This window comes from Amblyraja radiata, chromosome 26, assembly GCF_010909765.2.
Source record: "Amblyraja radiata isolate CabotCenter1 chromosome 26, sAmbRad1.1.pri, whole genome shotgun sequence".
Lineage (NCBI taxonomy): Eukaryota > Metazoa > Chordata > Chondrichthyes > Rajiformes > Rajidae > Amblyraja > Amblyraja radiata.
In genome coordinates, this window is record NC_045981.1 from 28,792,876 (window position 1) to 28,809,092 (window position 16,217).

The window sequence follows — 16,217 nt, forward strand, 5'->3', positions numbered from 1 at the left end:
TCCGGGAGGAACGCGGGGGTCCGCCAGCTGCAGCGCCGCCCGTGGCCGCGCCCGGCATCGGCGAGGGAGGCAGCGCCTGCAGATGTGAACCTCACCCTTCCATGTCTCCTCCACAGATGCTGCCTGACCAGCCTCCTGCACCGCTAAACCAGCATCTGCACTTCCTTAACCCCCCTCCCCCCTGGAGAATGGAGGATGTTTCTTGTGAAAGCAGATGTCAATGAAGTATTTAAGAAGGAACTGTTTAAGAAGTTTATTTATTCATGTGTGTATATATTTATATCATGGTATATGGACACACTTATCTGTTTTGTAGTAAATGCCTACTATGTTCTGTGTGCTGAAGCAAAGCAAGAATGTCATTGTCCTATGACAATAAACTCACTTGAACTTGAACTGCAGATGTTGGAAAATCGAAGGTAGACAAAAATGCCGGAGAAACTCAGCGGGTGCAGCAGCATCTATGGAGCGAAGGAAATAGGCTCCACAATATGTCTCGGGCCCGAAACGTTGCCTATTTCCTTCGCTCTACAGATGCTGCTGCACACGCTGAGTTTCTCCAACAATTTTTATCAATGAAGTACATAGACTGCCAGCCATCACTGACGAAGGGGTGGAAGATTGCAACCTTCACGTGGTCCGCCCTGTTTCGACTAATGCAATCAACTCGATGTGCACAAACGGATGATCAAATAGAACAAGTTGTCCAACAACTTTAGGCTGTGCCCGCCACACGAAAGAAGATCACTGATGAACATGGGACAGTACAGACAGGACAGGCCTTTCGGCCCACAATGTCTGTGCCGACTATGATGCCAAGACCAACTCTGATCTGCCTGCACACAATCCATATCCCTCCATATCCAAGTGCCTATCCAAAGATCAATTAAGTATGGTTCCACCACCACCCCTCTCCTTTTCTCCCCCACAGTCCCTCCTTCTTTGCTCTCGTGCTCACCCCCTTCCCTGCCTCCCTCCTCTCCCACATTCCCTCCTTCCCCCACACTCCCACTTTCCCTGCCTCCCTCCTCTCCCAGACTCCCCTGGGCACAGCAGGCACCTCTCATGATGAACAGGTCCGTTTCCAAGAGATTGTGATGCAGAATGCAGCATTTACTGTCTTACAACACTGTTTTGCACTTTAAAAATGGGTCATTTTTTGTGTCAATTCCCTTCACACTACAAATTTATAACCCTAATCCCAGATAGTTCCCATTACACTACTTTCCCAGTTAATCCAATTTCCCCAGAATAACACTGCAGCACCAATGGAAGGAATGGACAGTTTTCATTCCGAGTCAGAACCCTTCTTCACTCGGAATTGGCAATCAGTCTGAAGAAGGGTCCCGAACCGAAACGTTTGTCCATTCCATCCACAGATGCTGTCTGACCCATTGAGTTCCTCCAGCACTTTGTGTTTAGTTGTTCTTTGGTTGTTTCCAGAGCTTACTGTTCCCAGATGCCATCCTGTGAGAACTTTGAATTTGTCAGGTTTGCTACTGCTACACGGGTGGTTTTCTACTGCTACACGGGTGGTTTTAAACTAAATAAGGGGGGTGGGGTGTCGAATGGGCTAGTGGAGGATGGAGTTAAAGGGAAAGGGTTTCTTAAATGTGTGAGCGTAGAGACAGAGGGGTGTAAAATGAGGGTAGAAGCAATAGGTAGCAAGGTGAAAAGTAAAAGTAGCAGGCCGGAAAATCCAGGGCAAAAATCAAAAAGGGCCACTTTTCAACAAAATTGTATAAGGGGTAAGAGTGTTGTAAAAATAAGCCTGAAGGCTTTGTGTCTCAATGCAAGGAGCATTCGTAATAAGGTGGATGAGTTGAATGTGCAGATAGCTATTAATGACTATGATATAGTTGGGATCACGGAGACATGGCTCCAGGGTGACCAAGGCTGGGAGCTGAACATCCAGGGATATTCAATATTCAGGAGGGATAGAGAGAAAGGAAAAGGAGGTGGGGTAGCGTTGCTGATTAGAGAGGAGATTAACGCAATGGAAAGGAAGGACATTAGTTTGCAGGATGTGGAATCGGTATGGGTAGAGCTACGAAACACTAAGGGGCAGAAAACGCTGGTGGGTGTTGTGTACAGGCCACCTAACAGTAGTAGTGAAGTTGGAGATGGTATCAAACAGGAAATTAGAAATGCGTGCGACAAAGGCAAAACCGTTATAATGGGTGACTTCAATCTACATATAGATTGGGTGAATCAAATTGGCAGGGGTGCTGAGGAAGAGGATTTTTTGGAATGTATGCGGGATAGTTATCTAAATCAACATGTAGAGGAACCAACAAGAGAGCAGGCTATTTTAGACTGGGTATTGAGTAATGAGGAAGGGTTAGTTAGCAGTCTTGTTGTACATGCCCCCTTGGGCAAGAGTGACCATAATATGGTTGAGTTCTTCATTAGGATGGAGAGTGACATTGTTAATTCAGAAACAATGGTTCTGAACTTAAAGAAAGGTAACTTTGAGGGTATGAGACGTGAATTGGCCAAGATTGACTGGCAATTAATTTTAAAAGGGTTGACGGTGGATATGCAATGGAAGACATTTAAAGACTGCATGGATGAACTACAAAAATTGTTCATCACAGTTTGGCAAAAGAATAAATCAGGGAAGGTAGTGCATCCGTGGATAACAAGGGAAATCAGGGATAGTATCAAAGCGAAGGATGATGCGTACAAATTAGCCAGAAAAAGCAGCATACCGGAGGACTGGGAGAAATTCAGAGACCAGCAGAGGAGGACAAAGGGCTTAATTAGGAAAGGAAAAATAGATTATGAAAGAAAACTGGCAGGGAACATAAAAACTGACTGCAAAAGTTTTTATAGATATGTGAAAAGAAAGAGATTAGTTAAAACAAATGTAGGTCCCTTGCAGTCAGAAACGGGTGAGTTGATCATGGGGAACAAGGATATGGCGGACCAATTGAATAACTACTTTGGTTCCGTCTTCACTAAGGAAGACATAAATAATCTGCCGGAAATAGCAGGGGACCGCGGGTCAAAGGAGTTGGAGGAATTGAGTGAAATCCAGGTTAGCCGGGAAGTGGTGTTGGGTAAATTAAATGGATTAAAGGCTGATAAATCCCCAGGGCCAGATAGGCTGCATCCCAGAGTACTTAAGGAAGTAGCTCCAGAAATAGTGGATGCATTAGTAATAATCTTTCAAAACTCTTTAGATTCTGGAGTAGTTCCTGAGGATTGGCGGGTAGCAAACGTAACCCCACTTTTTAAGAAGGGAGGGAGAGAGAAAACGGGGAATTACAGACCAGTTAGTCTAACATCGGTAGTGGGGAAACTGCTAGAGTCAGTTATTAAAGATGGGATAGCAGCACATTTGGAAAGTGGTGAAATCATTGGACAAAGTCAGCATGGATTTACAAAAGGTAAATCATGTCTGACGAATCTTATAGAATTTTTCGAGGATGTAACTAGTAGCGTGGATAGGGGAGAACCAGTGGATGTGGTGTATCTGGACTTCCAGAAGGCTTTCGACAAGGTCCCACATAAGAGATTAGTTTACAAACTTAAAGCACACGGCATTGGGGGTTCAGTATTGATGTGGATAGAGAACTGGCTGGCAAACAGGAAGCAAAGAGTAGGAGTAAACGGGTCCTTTTCACAATGGCAGGCAGTGACTAGTGGGGTACCGCAAGGCTCAGTGCTGGGACCCCAGCTATTTACAATATATATTAATGATCTGGATGAGGGAATTGAAGGCAATATCTCCAAGTTTGCGGATGACACTAAGCTGGGGGGCAGTGTTAGCTGTGAGGAGGATGCTAGGAGACTGCAAGGTGACTTGGATAGGCTGGGTGAGTGGGCAAATGTTTGGCAGATGCAGTATAATGTGGATAAATGTGAGGTTATCCATTTTGGTGGCAAAAACATGAAAGCAGACTATTATCTAAATGGTGGCCGACTAAGAAAAGGGGAGATGCAGCGAGACCTGGGTGTCATGGTACACCAGTCATTGAAAGTGGGCATGCAGGTGCAGCAGGCAGTGAAGAAAGCGAATGGTATGTTAGCTTTCATAGCAAAAGGTTTTGAGTATAGGAGCAGGGAGGTTCTACTGCAGTTGTACAGGGTCTTGGTGAGACCACACCTGGAGTATTGCGTACAGTTTTGGTCTCCAAATCTGAGGAAGGACATTATTGCCATAGAGGGAGTGCAGAGAAGGTTCACCAGACTGATTCCTGGGATGTCAGGACTGTCTTATGAAGAAAGACTGGATAGACTTGGTTTATACTCTCTAGAATTTAGGAGATTGAGAGGGGATCTTATAGAAACTTACAAAATTCTTAAGGGGTTGGACAGGCTAGATGCAGGAAGATTGCTCCCGATGTTGGGGAAGTCCAGGACAAGGGGTCACAGCTTAAGGATAAGGGGGAAATCCTTTAAAACCGAGATGAGAAGAACCTTTTTCACACAGAGTGGTGAATCTCTGGAACTCCCTGCCACAGAGGGTAGTCGAGGCCAGTTCATTGGCTATATTTAAGAGGGAGTTAGATGTGGCCCTTGTGGCTAAGGGGATCAGAGGGTATGGAGAGAAGGCAGGTACGGGATACTGAGTTGGATGATCAGCCATGATCATATTGAATGGCGGTGCAGGCTCGAAGGGCCGAATGGCCGACTCCTGCACCTAATTTCTATGTTTCTATGTCATCTCGACTACTTTTCCATTCTAGATTGGAGTTTTATGGATGTACACAAAGAGTAAATCCATTATTCTCACCTTGCGAAGAAATCAGAACTAAAGTCACCAGGGGATGTGTTAGAGCTGTGGACCGACAAGACTTCAGGTCCTCATGGACCCAGTTGTCGGGTGGCTCAGGAGTTGAGTCTACGTTTAGTTTATTGTCTCATGTACCAAGGTACAGTGAAAAGCTTTTGTTTCGAGCTAACCAGTCAGCAGAAAGACAATACATGATTACAATCGAGTCATCCACATAGTACAGATAGGACATCGGAGATGATTGATGCATTGGGTTACTATTGTGCAAGCTTCCCCATCTTTGGAGAAGGTTGCAAAATAATAAATGAGGGATTGATGCAGGAACCTCAACTTTTCAGTTTATAATAAATTTTAAAAATGGACAAAGGAACAAACCTTTTTTTGATGCTGCAGACAGGTAAGAGAGCAAGTTGTCAAGATACAAAGAAACGCCAAAGGGATTATGGAAATACAAGAAACTGCAGAAGCTGGAATCTTGAGCAAGACACAAAGTGCTGGTGGAACTTGTCAGGTCAGGCAGCATATGCGGAGGGGATGAACAGATGACGTTTTTGGGTCAGGACCCTTCTTTAGACTCTAGAATCTCAGTCTCAGAGTCTTAAGATGGGTCCTGACCAAAAACGTCATCTGTCCATTTTCTTCACAGATGCTACCTGACCCGCTATGTCCCTCCAGCACTACTTGTTTTTCTGCTGCTTCATTTGCAGACTGAGCTGCTGAGTATTTCTGTCTTTACTTCAGATTTCCAAAACTAAAGTATTTTCCCCTTGGAATTCTGTTTTATTTAATCATCATCAAGTTGTGGGAGCCTGTTTATATATTTTAAATTGTCACTTTCCCTGGCTGTACTAAATGTAACAATCTCAAGTAGTTTTGAAAGTGATGCAAGTTTGTTCCATCTCCAACTTCTAGGCATAAAGTCGTTGAAAAAAAGTTCCATTCTATACACTTGGAGTTCAACTTCCTGAAGGCTTAAGTTAGCCTTGCACATGGCTTTATGTACATGGGTAAGAACTCTCACAAGTTGGGTCTAAATTTCAGGCTGGTGACATGGTTATCTTACAAATTGCAGTAAATCTGACCAATGTTGGGACATGGTGTTGTTCAGAAAATCATTACAAAAAATACAATTAAATCTGATCAAAAGGAAGAAACATAGATGGCTGGCTAAAATCTGCAACAGTAGTTTAAATTGAAGTGAACTGGTTTTATTTGATGGTTGATAATACAAATTGCATCGCCTTACCTAGAATACTTGTTAAAACTACAGTATTCTTTGCTTGAATAAAAATTAATAATTAGTCAAATTTAATTTACATTCATTTCAGTAGTCAAGACTATAGGCAGAGGCTGAATACTCTGATTTAGCTAACTGACTAAGATACTCCTACAACCCACCTCTGTTCTAGAAAAATAAAATGTAAGCAATTTTCAGATATTGATTTTTATTAAAACATAAAATACAAGACATGAACATGGCCCAGAATAGCTGTTTCACAAAACAAAGAAATAATATAGTAAGCCACAAGATACAAGAAACAAACTCAATGCCTTTTGCACATGACTGTTCGAACAGCAGGACTGGCCAATGTCCATAAATGCACAGAAAGTTTTGTCCCCTCCATGTCACACTAATTGTCACATTAGCTGAGAAAGCATGATCCATAGAGTCGCTCTATATGTTTGACCTTTTTAAGAATTATCTCAACTATGTTCTGCGGGGAGAAAATTGGCCCTGACAACACATGCACCCAATGCATGCCAAATAGCTCCATTTAGAACGTACGTAGTATTGGGATTCAGTCACTGTCCATGTGAAATGCTCCGATCCTGGTCTAGAATTAGAGGCACCTTTGTGCAAGCTTACTTTGGCAGAGGGGTTTACTGCACAATCAGTGGGTTAGACAGACAGCGCTTCATAAATATCCGCTAATCACCCAATGAGTTGTGGAGCAGTCAGAAAATAACTTGCAGGGGCAGGGTGCTAAATGAGGAGTTTGAGAGGGTAAGTGTGTGAAAATAGGAGGAAGTGTTTTCTGCTTTCTTCCTTATAGCTGTGGTCGTTCTGCTTTGCACAGGCTAATTGTTTCATGGCAGCAGCACTTGTTTCAGTGAAACATTTTTGGCTGGCTTACATGGTTTGCAATTTCCAGCCTTTAAAACCTCCCTTGGCCTACAGTGCTGTTGAGTCGGAGAAATGGGATTTGCTACAGATGCCAGTTTCTGTTGTAAGGGGACAGCGTTGGCAACTTCCGTTTGATCAGAATGAATAGCCTCAGTTACCACTTGTTCCGAACAGCAGCTTTATCCAATCCAGACAAGCAAGACGAACAGATGAGAAGTCCCAAGTCCTGCACTCATTACATTCACATTTGAAATCATGGACAACTAATTATTCCAGATCATTCTGGTTTGTAGCCTTACTGTATTTTAATGCCAACCTTCACACTGAAAAAAAACCTCAATCTTTATTTTATTCCACAGACAAAACACAATTTATAATTTTCCCCCCAAACTGTAAACATTACTTCCATAAAAAATACAGAGGAATGGGTCATGCTTGTGACAGTTTCCACGTTACATTATTGTTTAACGAGCTATCCCACTGGACAAATTGAAACCTGAAGCATCATTGGTTTCCATTTCCTCACAGATAAAGAACATCTCAGAAATAGGTCAGTCAGAGTTTCGTCTTTGTCCATTTTGGTCCAGCCACGTTCCAGTGTTTCTATTAAGCACTATATTTACTGCTTGGAGTTTCAACTAAGCCACACAAAATTACAGCTTTTGCAGAAATTTGTGAAAGGAATCGGCAGCTGTACAGTCTATTCAGGCAGGCAGCGGAAGCCACTGTTGGGCTGACAGGAGGTCTGTCCCGTCGCTCAGCCTTCCCGTGCAGCCACGCGAGGCTCGGTCAGGGTATTGTGGATGATGCTGACGACAGAATCCACCGACGCTCCCTTCAGGAAAGTCCAGTGGTCTCCTTCGATGACGTGAATTAGGACCTTCCCATCACAGACCTGTGCAAGAGTGGAACAATCGATCACATTCATCTCGTTTCCCCACAGAGATACGGGAGAGGAAGCGGCGGTGGGATGAGAGGAAGAGTAAGACTGGCGGGAACTTGCAACTGACCCATTGTAAGGGTGCAGAGAAGATTCACGAGGACGTTGCCAGGACTGAGCTACAGGGAGAGGCTGAGCAAGCTCGGACGCAGGAGGATAGGATGAAACCAATGAGAGAGAGAGAGAGAGAGAGAGAGACACACACACACACAGAGACAGAAAAAAGAAAAACAGAGAGAGAGAGACAGACAAAAAGACAGAAAGGAAGCGGCTGTTTCGGGACCTCCAAGCGTCCGCCCGTCCCGATGTCGGAGTTTCGAGCATCCCGATGAGAGGGCCTGTACATCTGGCTGTCCGTAGCCCCGACCACGGATGAACAAAGGAGGAGGACTGACTGAATGCTATTGCCTTCCACCACAGGGAAGAATGTTGATTCACTGTGGTGGATGTTCATGTTACATTCTATTGTGTATTGTGCTCTTTTTGATAGTGTGGCTGCATGGTAAATCAAATTCCACTGTTACCTTAACTGGTGCATGTGGCAATAAATGTGAACTTGAACTTGAAGACAGAAAGAAAGAAATAGGAAAAAAGTAAAGAAAGGAAATAAAGAAAAAGAGAAAAGAAAGGCAGAGAGAAAGAAAGAAAGGGAGACAGAGATAGAAAATGGTGTCCAACAGTTGCCATTGTCTCACCTCTGAAAGCTGGTAATCTCCACCCAGACCCTCCTGCAACTCATGGGTCATCTTTGCTCGCAGCAGGGTGATATTACCACCAAACTTCGATGCAGGGACATACTCATCTGCTGCTTTAAGCTTGTAGTAGAAGGCAGTAGCTGCAAAGCTGAGTGTTTTACGGTTAATGCCCTTGTGGTTTGTGGTGATCATATCGACCACCGCATCGACTCTTGCTTGCAAGTTCTCCAGAGGCAGCAACTTCTCGAAGAGCTGTGGAAAGCCAAATGTCAAACAGTTAATGCTCCACCAACTGCATCACACAGAGATGCACAGAAACTCCCACGTGGGAGAGATTCAGTAGTTCAATGAGAAGCAGGTTGGAATCTTTCTTTGGTCTGAAGGGTCCCACCCAAAACGCTTTACCTCCCCCCTCAACTCCATTCAAGGACCCAAGCAGTCGTTCCAGGTGCGACAGAGGTTCACCTGCATCTCCTCCAACCTCATCTATTGCATCCGCTGCTCTAGATGTCAGCTGATCTACATCGGTGAGACCAAGCGTAGGCTTGGTGATCGTTTCGCCGAACACCTCAGCTCGGTCCGCATTAACCAACCTGACCTCCCGGTGGCTCAGCACTTCAACTCCCCCTCCCATTCTGTATCCGACCTCTCTGTTCTGGGCCTCCTCCATGGCCAGAGTGAGCAACACCGGAAATTGGAGGAACAGAACCTCATATTCCGCTTGGGGAGTCTGCATCCTGGTGGCATGAACGTTGAATTCTCACAATTCTGTTAGCCTTGCTGTCTCCTCCCCTTCCTAGCTCTCCCTCAGCCCTCGGGCTCCTCCTCCTCCTCCTTTTTCCTTTCTTCTCCCCGCCTCCCCCCCCACCCCCCATCAGTCTGAAGAAGGGTTTCGGCCCAAAATGTTGCCTATTTCCCTCGCTCCATAGATGCTGCTGCACCCGCTGAGTTTCTCCAGCATTTTTGTGTACCAACCGAAACATCGTCTGTCCATTCTCTCCACAGATGCTGCCTGATCCACCGAGTTCTTCCTCCAGCATTGTGCGTTTTAACCCAACAATTTTGAATGTTTCAGTGTCACCATGGACAGGGTACAATCAGTTAGGCCGAGGGATACCCTTTCCTAGGACCTCCACACAACTTCTACCTACTTCCACTGTTCTTCAACCCTGCAGATAGCAGGAGTATCCCTGCCAGACATACAACTTCTAAACATATGGTGTTTAGGTCATGGCCAAATTTATTACAATAAAACCACCGCTGCAAATGTGATCCACTTTGTTTATGGCACCAATTTTAAAACAAAATGTCAGACATTAGGGGGAGAAGGCAGGAGAATGGGGTTGAGAGGGAAAGATAGATCAGCCATGATAAAATGGGCAAGTAAACATAATGGGCCAAATGGCCTAATTCTTCTCCTAGAACTTAAGAAAATGCTAGCCAAACTCGAGGGAATATCGTAATTAAGTTGTAATCATTTCCGCATCTTTAATAGGAGACCTTTTCTCCCCTTGTTTAGAGATACCAATGACCAGATGTAACCAGGCCTTCATGCTGGAATCGTGGTGAAGATGTTTTTTGTCCTCATGGTTGAATTCATGAACGATTTATTAATCTTATTTTCCTGGCCAGTTTCACTGAGCTTACCTTGTTGTGCTCTGCATTGGTGAACTGCCCGACAAATGCACACATTGCTTTGGTTTCTGCTTCAGCATCATTGCCAGTGGTCAGTTTTGCTTTGTAACTCTGGAAGTACACGGAAAGAGGAATGTTAGCGCTGATTTTGGAGCAGTCAGCAGGGTCAAAACTTCTAGGAGTCGATATTTCTTTGTAAGATTTCATTGGAGGGGGTCAAATAATAAGTAGTTTTTAAATTATGGAAACTTTTTTTGACCTGGCCGGTGAAGCTACTTCCATTCATGAAGTGGGCTAAGACCTTGTTAGTTTTTACAATTCTAATACTGAAAGAAGGTATTTTCATGAGAAATGAGCAGAGCATTCTCCATCATTAGTTAAGAGGCTCAAATGACCCCCTTCAATTAGGATCTGTGAAGAAGCAGCACGACAGATAAACAATGGGGTAAAGAAAAATGAAGTGGGACGTACTGCTGAAGATGGGGATCTACAGCAGGCCGCTAAGATAAGGAAAGACGGGGAATATAACTCGGTCGATGAATCAGGGAACACTCTTTGTATGATACGGACCAAAGTGGTTATAATGTAATTTAGGTGGGGAACTGGGGAACCATTTAAAAGTTACTTTGGAAATTTTATTTATTTATTTAGCGAATGCAAAGTCCTTTAGCCAAGCAGTTGCCTCTTGATCTGCTGTATGAAGGGTGACAAGTCCTCCTTTGAGTCTGGAAATTGACTAGCAGCAACATAAAACGCCATCTTAGGGGGGAAAAGAAGAGAAAATAAATAAATGAGTCTAGGAAAGAGACACGGGTTTTCCTTATGGTACCACTGTCGCTCACTAACGCAGGTTGTCAGTTTGACTGCGAGTTGTCATTGAAAGTGACAAACAACCTCTTGAATTAACACGTGCAATGAAAATATTAAAAACTGTAACTTACAGCCTTTTGTATTTTTAGCTTGCAGTAACAAACATAAACATGGCTATTTAAACGATTAAAAACGATATTTTTAAACCATTTAAAAAATAAATCTGCCAGGAATATTGCGGGTCTAAAACGCTCTAGCCCTAACCACCTTTTAAAAAAAAAATTGCCAGGTGGTTTTTAACAACACAAATATCGTGTTCCAGCTGAAGTGGGGCAGGAACAGTGCAGCTGGTAGAGCCACTACCTCACAGAAACCCAGGTTCGATCCTGACATTGGGTGTGGTCTGTGTGGAGTTTGCACGTTCTACCTGTGACCACGTGGGCTTCCTATGGTTTCCTCCCACATCCCAAAGACGTGCGGGGGTTGTAGGTTAATTGACCTCTGCAAATTGCCTCTAGTGTGTAGGGGGGAGTGGATACATTGAACTACTGTGACTGGGTGCTCGATGGTCGGTGTGGACTCTGAGACAAAGGGCCTGGTTCCGTGCTGCATCTTTCAATTCAATCAAAAGAAAAACGACCTCCATTTGTCCTTTATCAAAACCTTAAGCTGGCAGACGGGGAGGATTTCTGGAAATGTTAAAAAGGGTAAAGAGCAAGAGATGGGTATGAGAGAGAGCCAATCTGCTGAGATTCAAGCTATGAAGCTGCAACTACCACGCAGGGTGGTGCTGGAGGCAGACACCAAAGTGGCATTTAAGAGACTTTTGGATGGGCATATGGGGAAAGAGGGACGGATCACGTGCAGGCAGATCAGAGATGGGCTTGGCATCATGATGGGCACAGACACTTTGGCCGACGGGCCTGTAACCGTGTTGTACTGTTCTACGATCCACAGAGTAGCTTCCTAGCTGGAGAGTTTGTTACCTGTGTGTAGGCTGCCACGTACGAGTGGGAGCCATCCAGCAGGATGAGGCAGTCTACAGGCCGCGGCATGCTGGCCGCTGCTTGGAGCTGGTTGCAAATCTCAAACGCTACGCAGGCGCCGAAGGAGTAACCAGCGATTCTGTACGGCCCCTCAGGCTGAACCTGCTTAATGCAGCCAAGATAATAGGAAGCCAGGCTGGGAATACTGTCCAGGGGGGCAGCTGCAAACAAACACAGACATCTATCATCCATCCACATAAACATCAATGGGCACATATTAATCTGTCTTGCACAAATTGCCAGCACAATGTCCAATTTCCAGAAACAATCAGGAAGAGCTGGAAAGATTGAGAAGATTTACCAGGATGTTGCCAGATGTTACTCAGGGCCCGAGCTGTATAAAATCATGAGAGGAATAGGTATTGGTGAATACACAGTCTTTTTCCCCCAGGGTTGGGGTATTCGAGAACTAGGGGGCATAGGTTTAAGGTCAGAGGGGAAAATTGTAATAGAAACCAGAGGGGTAACATTTCCACTCAGAAATGGAATGGAATGAGCTGCCAGAAGAAATAGTTGGGGCAGATACTATAACAATGTTTAAAAGATATTTGGACAGGTAAATGATCGGAAAGGTGTAAAAGGGATAGGAGCCAGGCGTGGGCAAATGGGACTCGCTTGGATGTGGCATCTTGGTGGGCATGAATGAGTTGGGTCTAAGGGCCTGATTCCATCATGTACACCTGATTAATCCTCTACTATATTCTTTTTGAATGAGGGCAGGATTGGGGAATTTGACAGAGATAGTCTGCTGCAACAAAGGAAGATACATCTGTTAGACCAGAGTGATCTCCAGGGAAGAGGGGCAGCTGTATCATCATCACACTGCTATAGGAAATACAATGTATTTAAGCGACAAAAGCTCCCATGTAACTTTTTTTATGTACGCTCAAAATGCAACTGGTTGCAGTGTGATCAGTGTGGACAGTTCGGCCCACACGAGTGACAATTTACAGAAGCCAAGTACCCTAGAAACCGCCACGTCTTTGGAATATGGAAGGAAACCGGAGCACCTGAAGAAAACCCACACGGTCACGTGGAGGATGTACAAACTCCGTATAGGTAGCACCCATAGTTAGGCCGAATCCGGGACTCTGGCGCTGTAAGGCAGCCGCTCTACCGCTGCGCCACTGTGCCGCCCTAATAGTTAGCAGTGTGACACGGCTCAGTATTTCCGCCAGATTCAGCAGAGGTTTGGAGCCTTCTGCAAGTGTGCTTACCATTAGTCATTGCTACTTTTGTATTCGGATCTTGTTTAAAATTATCATAAATAATGGTGTGAAAGGAATAGCAAACAAGATATATATAACAACAAAGTGCTGGAGTAATCAACCGGCCAGGCAGAATTCAGGAAGAAAGCTGGAAAAGGGGACTTTTTCTCCACTACTCCGTCAATCTGAAGAAGGGTCCAACCCAAAATGTTTCCCTTCATACACGCTGCCTGACCCACTGAGTTCTTCCAGCAGTGATGTTTTATGCTCAAGATTCCAGTGTCTGTAGCTCCTTGTGTCTCCAATATATTTTACTGTAGCTATAGGTGTAGAAACACTTGTTAGAATCAGGACGTTTTGATAATATATTTAGTGGAATATTCCCAAGGAAGTTTGGAAGTTTAAAACAAAACGCAAGGCCTGTTCACGTCTTCACCTTGTGTGCACTGTAGACCGTAGCAGGGAATGCTGACTTTGGACGCGAGACTCTTAAACGCTTCAACCGACCCCTCGATCGGATGGACAAAGAAGAGAGGCCGCTCGTTGCTCTGCACGTTATTCAGGTGGGTGATGGTTGAACCTTCGGGATTGACAAGTAGAACGTCGAGGTCCAGCTCTTTCAGCTGCGAGTCTATGGGTGTCAGGGGAGCGGGCTTTGTCTCTGCACAAAAGATAAGAACATATTCATTACCTAGAGCAAGGGTACGTGCATTTTAAATGGTACTTTAATTTTTGACAGAAGATAATAGCATTTTCAAAAATTACAACTGGAATAAAATTAGACTTGTCGTGGAATATCAGTCGATCTGGTGGCTCTTTGGGATGGGGAACTGCAAGATGGAGATTTGCAAGACCACCCACCGAACAGCCACATTGGATTTCAAAACCAATAACCTGAAAAATGTATGGAGTGCATATGTTAATTCTGGGTTTAAAAAAAGAGGAAAGAAAGCGTCCTAGATTCATGGCCGGCATCGGCAAGGCGGGCCAAATGATCTTTAATGCGTTTTAAAGGGGTAGGACAATGTGCAAATGAGAGATTTCTCTCTCTCTCTCTCTCTCTCTTCCCCCCCCCCCCCCCCAAAACCCCCATCTCTCCCCTCAGTGTTTCACATGCAACCATTCAGATGCCAGGCCGGTTTGAAGCTTTGGTTGCACCAGGCATGTTGGGAAAATAACAAATATGCACAGAATGGAGAGAGCTAGGGATAATGCAAATCTGAAATGCTCTCTCCAGGAAAAAGGTGTGAAGTGAAGGTTCAAAAAGCAAAAATGAAAGTGCAGGAGGAACTCAGCGGGTCAGGCTGCTTCTGTGGAAGGAGCAGATAGATGAGGTTTGAGGTTGAGACCCGAAACGTTAACTCTGCATGTCCTCCACAGATGCTGCCTGACCCGCTGAGTTCCTCGAGCACTTTGTGTTTTGTTCGAGAATCTAGCAAAATGCAAGTTAGTGGGTCCCAATTCTAACACAACTGACTCTTTGAAGGACATACAAGGAGTTACTCCGTCACTGTGACTTTTTTTGTGAAGATTGGGATTAACAAAATGCTTGATGGTAAGTGTTATAGGATTTGTAGACAAGACAGGTAAACAGAGCTGAGGTACAGATCAAGGATAGACATAAAATGCTGGAGTATCTCAGTGGGGCAGGCAGCATCTCTGGAGAAACATCACCTATTCCTTTCCCCCCCCAGAAATGCTGCTTGTCCCACTGAGTTACTCCAGCATTTAGTGTCTATCCTCAGTGTAAATCAGCATCTGCAGTTCATTCGTACATTGAGGTACAGATCAGATATCCATCTTAGATTCTGGCTGATGTTAGTGTGTGACTGACTGTCCATGGGTTTGTACATCTGCAAACCTGTCCAAACTGATTTCACGTCTAATTCTGGCAACACCTGCGCTTCAGGTAAAATCACAACCACACCTTGGGTGTGAAGTCTTATTAGAACAGCAGAGAGAAATTCAAGTTCCCACCTCCTGTGCTGCTCGATTTATCCACCAGTTCACGCAGTTTGTTGATGGTGAGTTGCCGGATCTCTCTCATCGTCATGACGATTTCATAGTCTCTCTCGAGCGTCTGCCGTACTTCCACAGCCATCAGGGAGTCAAGGCCCAGGTCAGCGAGAGTTGAGTCCGGGTTCAAACCGTTAACATCACGTGCACCTTAGGGGGGGGGGGGAAGGAGGAGAATCATCACTCGACAGATCAAGACCAACAACTGTGGTTACACGTTGCAAAATCATTGGCTGTGTAACACGGCAGGCTTTCAGGTACGGTTATGTCCATGTGAACAGCGAGTAGATACGTGCATGAGAAAACTTGTCGAGCTTGTACCACGCCTGGACTGTCAGTTATTATTAACCTCTAATGACCTCGTGAGAGGAATGTGTATAAAATCATGAGCATAATAGATCGGGTAGACACACTGAGTCTCTTGCCCAGAGTGGGGGAAATTCAAGAATCAGAGGGCATAGGTTTAAGGTGAAGCGGGAGAAAAGATGTAATAGGAATCGGAGGGGTAACATTTTCAAGCAATGGGCGGTAGGTGTATGGAACAAGCTGCCGGAGGAGGTAGTTGAGGCAGAGACTATCGCAACATTTAAGAGGCAATTAGACAGGTATATGGATAGGACAGGTTTAGAGGGCTATGGGCCAAATGCAGGCAGGTGTGATGTGTAGATGGGACATGTTGGTCGGTGTGGGCAAGTTGGGCCGAAAGGTCTGTTTCTACACGATACATCTCGAATACCCAAGTTTAGGTTGTAATAAATTCTTTATAGCCAAGTTACTACATTAGGTCATGACATTTGTAACAACTTTGGACTTGAATCATACAAAGCAGCGCTGGAAACATCTCTTGTACTGCCGCAGTATAGTCTACTGTTCTTACACCCGTGTACTTTAGTATGATTGTGGCTATGTATGGTAGGATTTTTACTGAACTGTATGCAAAAGAGGAATTTCACTGGACCCAGGTACATGCGACAAGGCACCATTGAACATTCATACCAAGG

At 44.7% G+C, this 16,217-nt stretch overlaps 1 protein-coding gene across 1 annotated transcript in view; it reads right to left on the minus strand.

The window, feature by feature from the left end:
* Positions 1–6,169: 6,169 nt before the first annotated feature.
* The window catches only part of fasn (fatty acid synthase), a 94,867-nt gene continuing 84,819 nt past the window's right edge, over positions 6,170–16,217 (minus strand). Inside the window, exons 38-43 of the mRNA XM_033044574.1 lie at positions 15,178–15,366; positions 13,637–13,861; positions 11,933–12,153; positions 10,149–10,247; positions 8,502–8,753; positions 6,170–7,761 (exon numbers count right to left, since the gene is read on the minus strand). Coding sequence (XP_032900465.1) covers positions 7,624–7,761; positions 8,502–8,753; positions 10,149–10,247; positions 11,933–12,153; positions 13,637–13,861; positions 15,178–15,366 — 1,124 coding nt within the window. The 3' untranslated portion in view covers positions 6,170–7,623. The remainder of the gene's footprint in view (positions 7,762–8,501; positions 8,754–10,148; positions 10,248–11,932; positions 12,154–13,636; positions 13,862–15,177; positions 15,367–16,217) is intronic.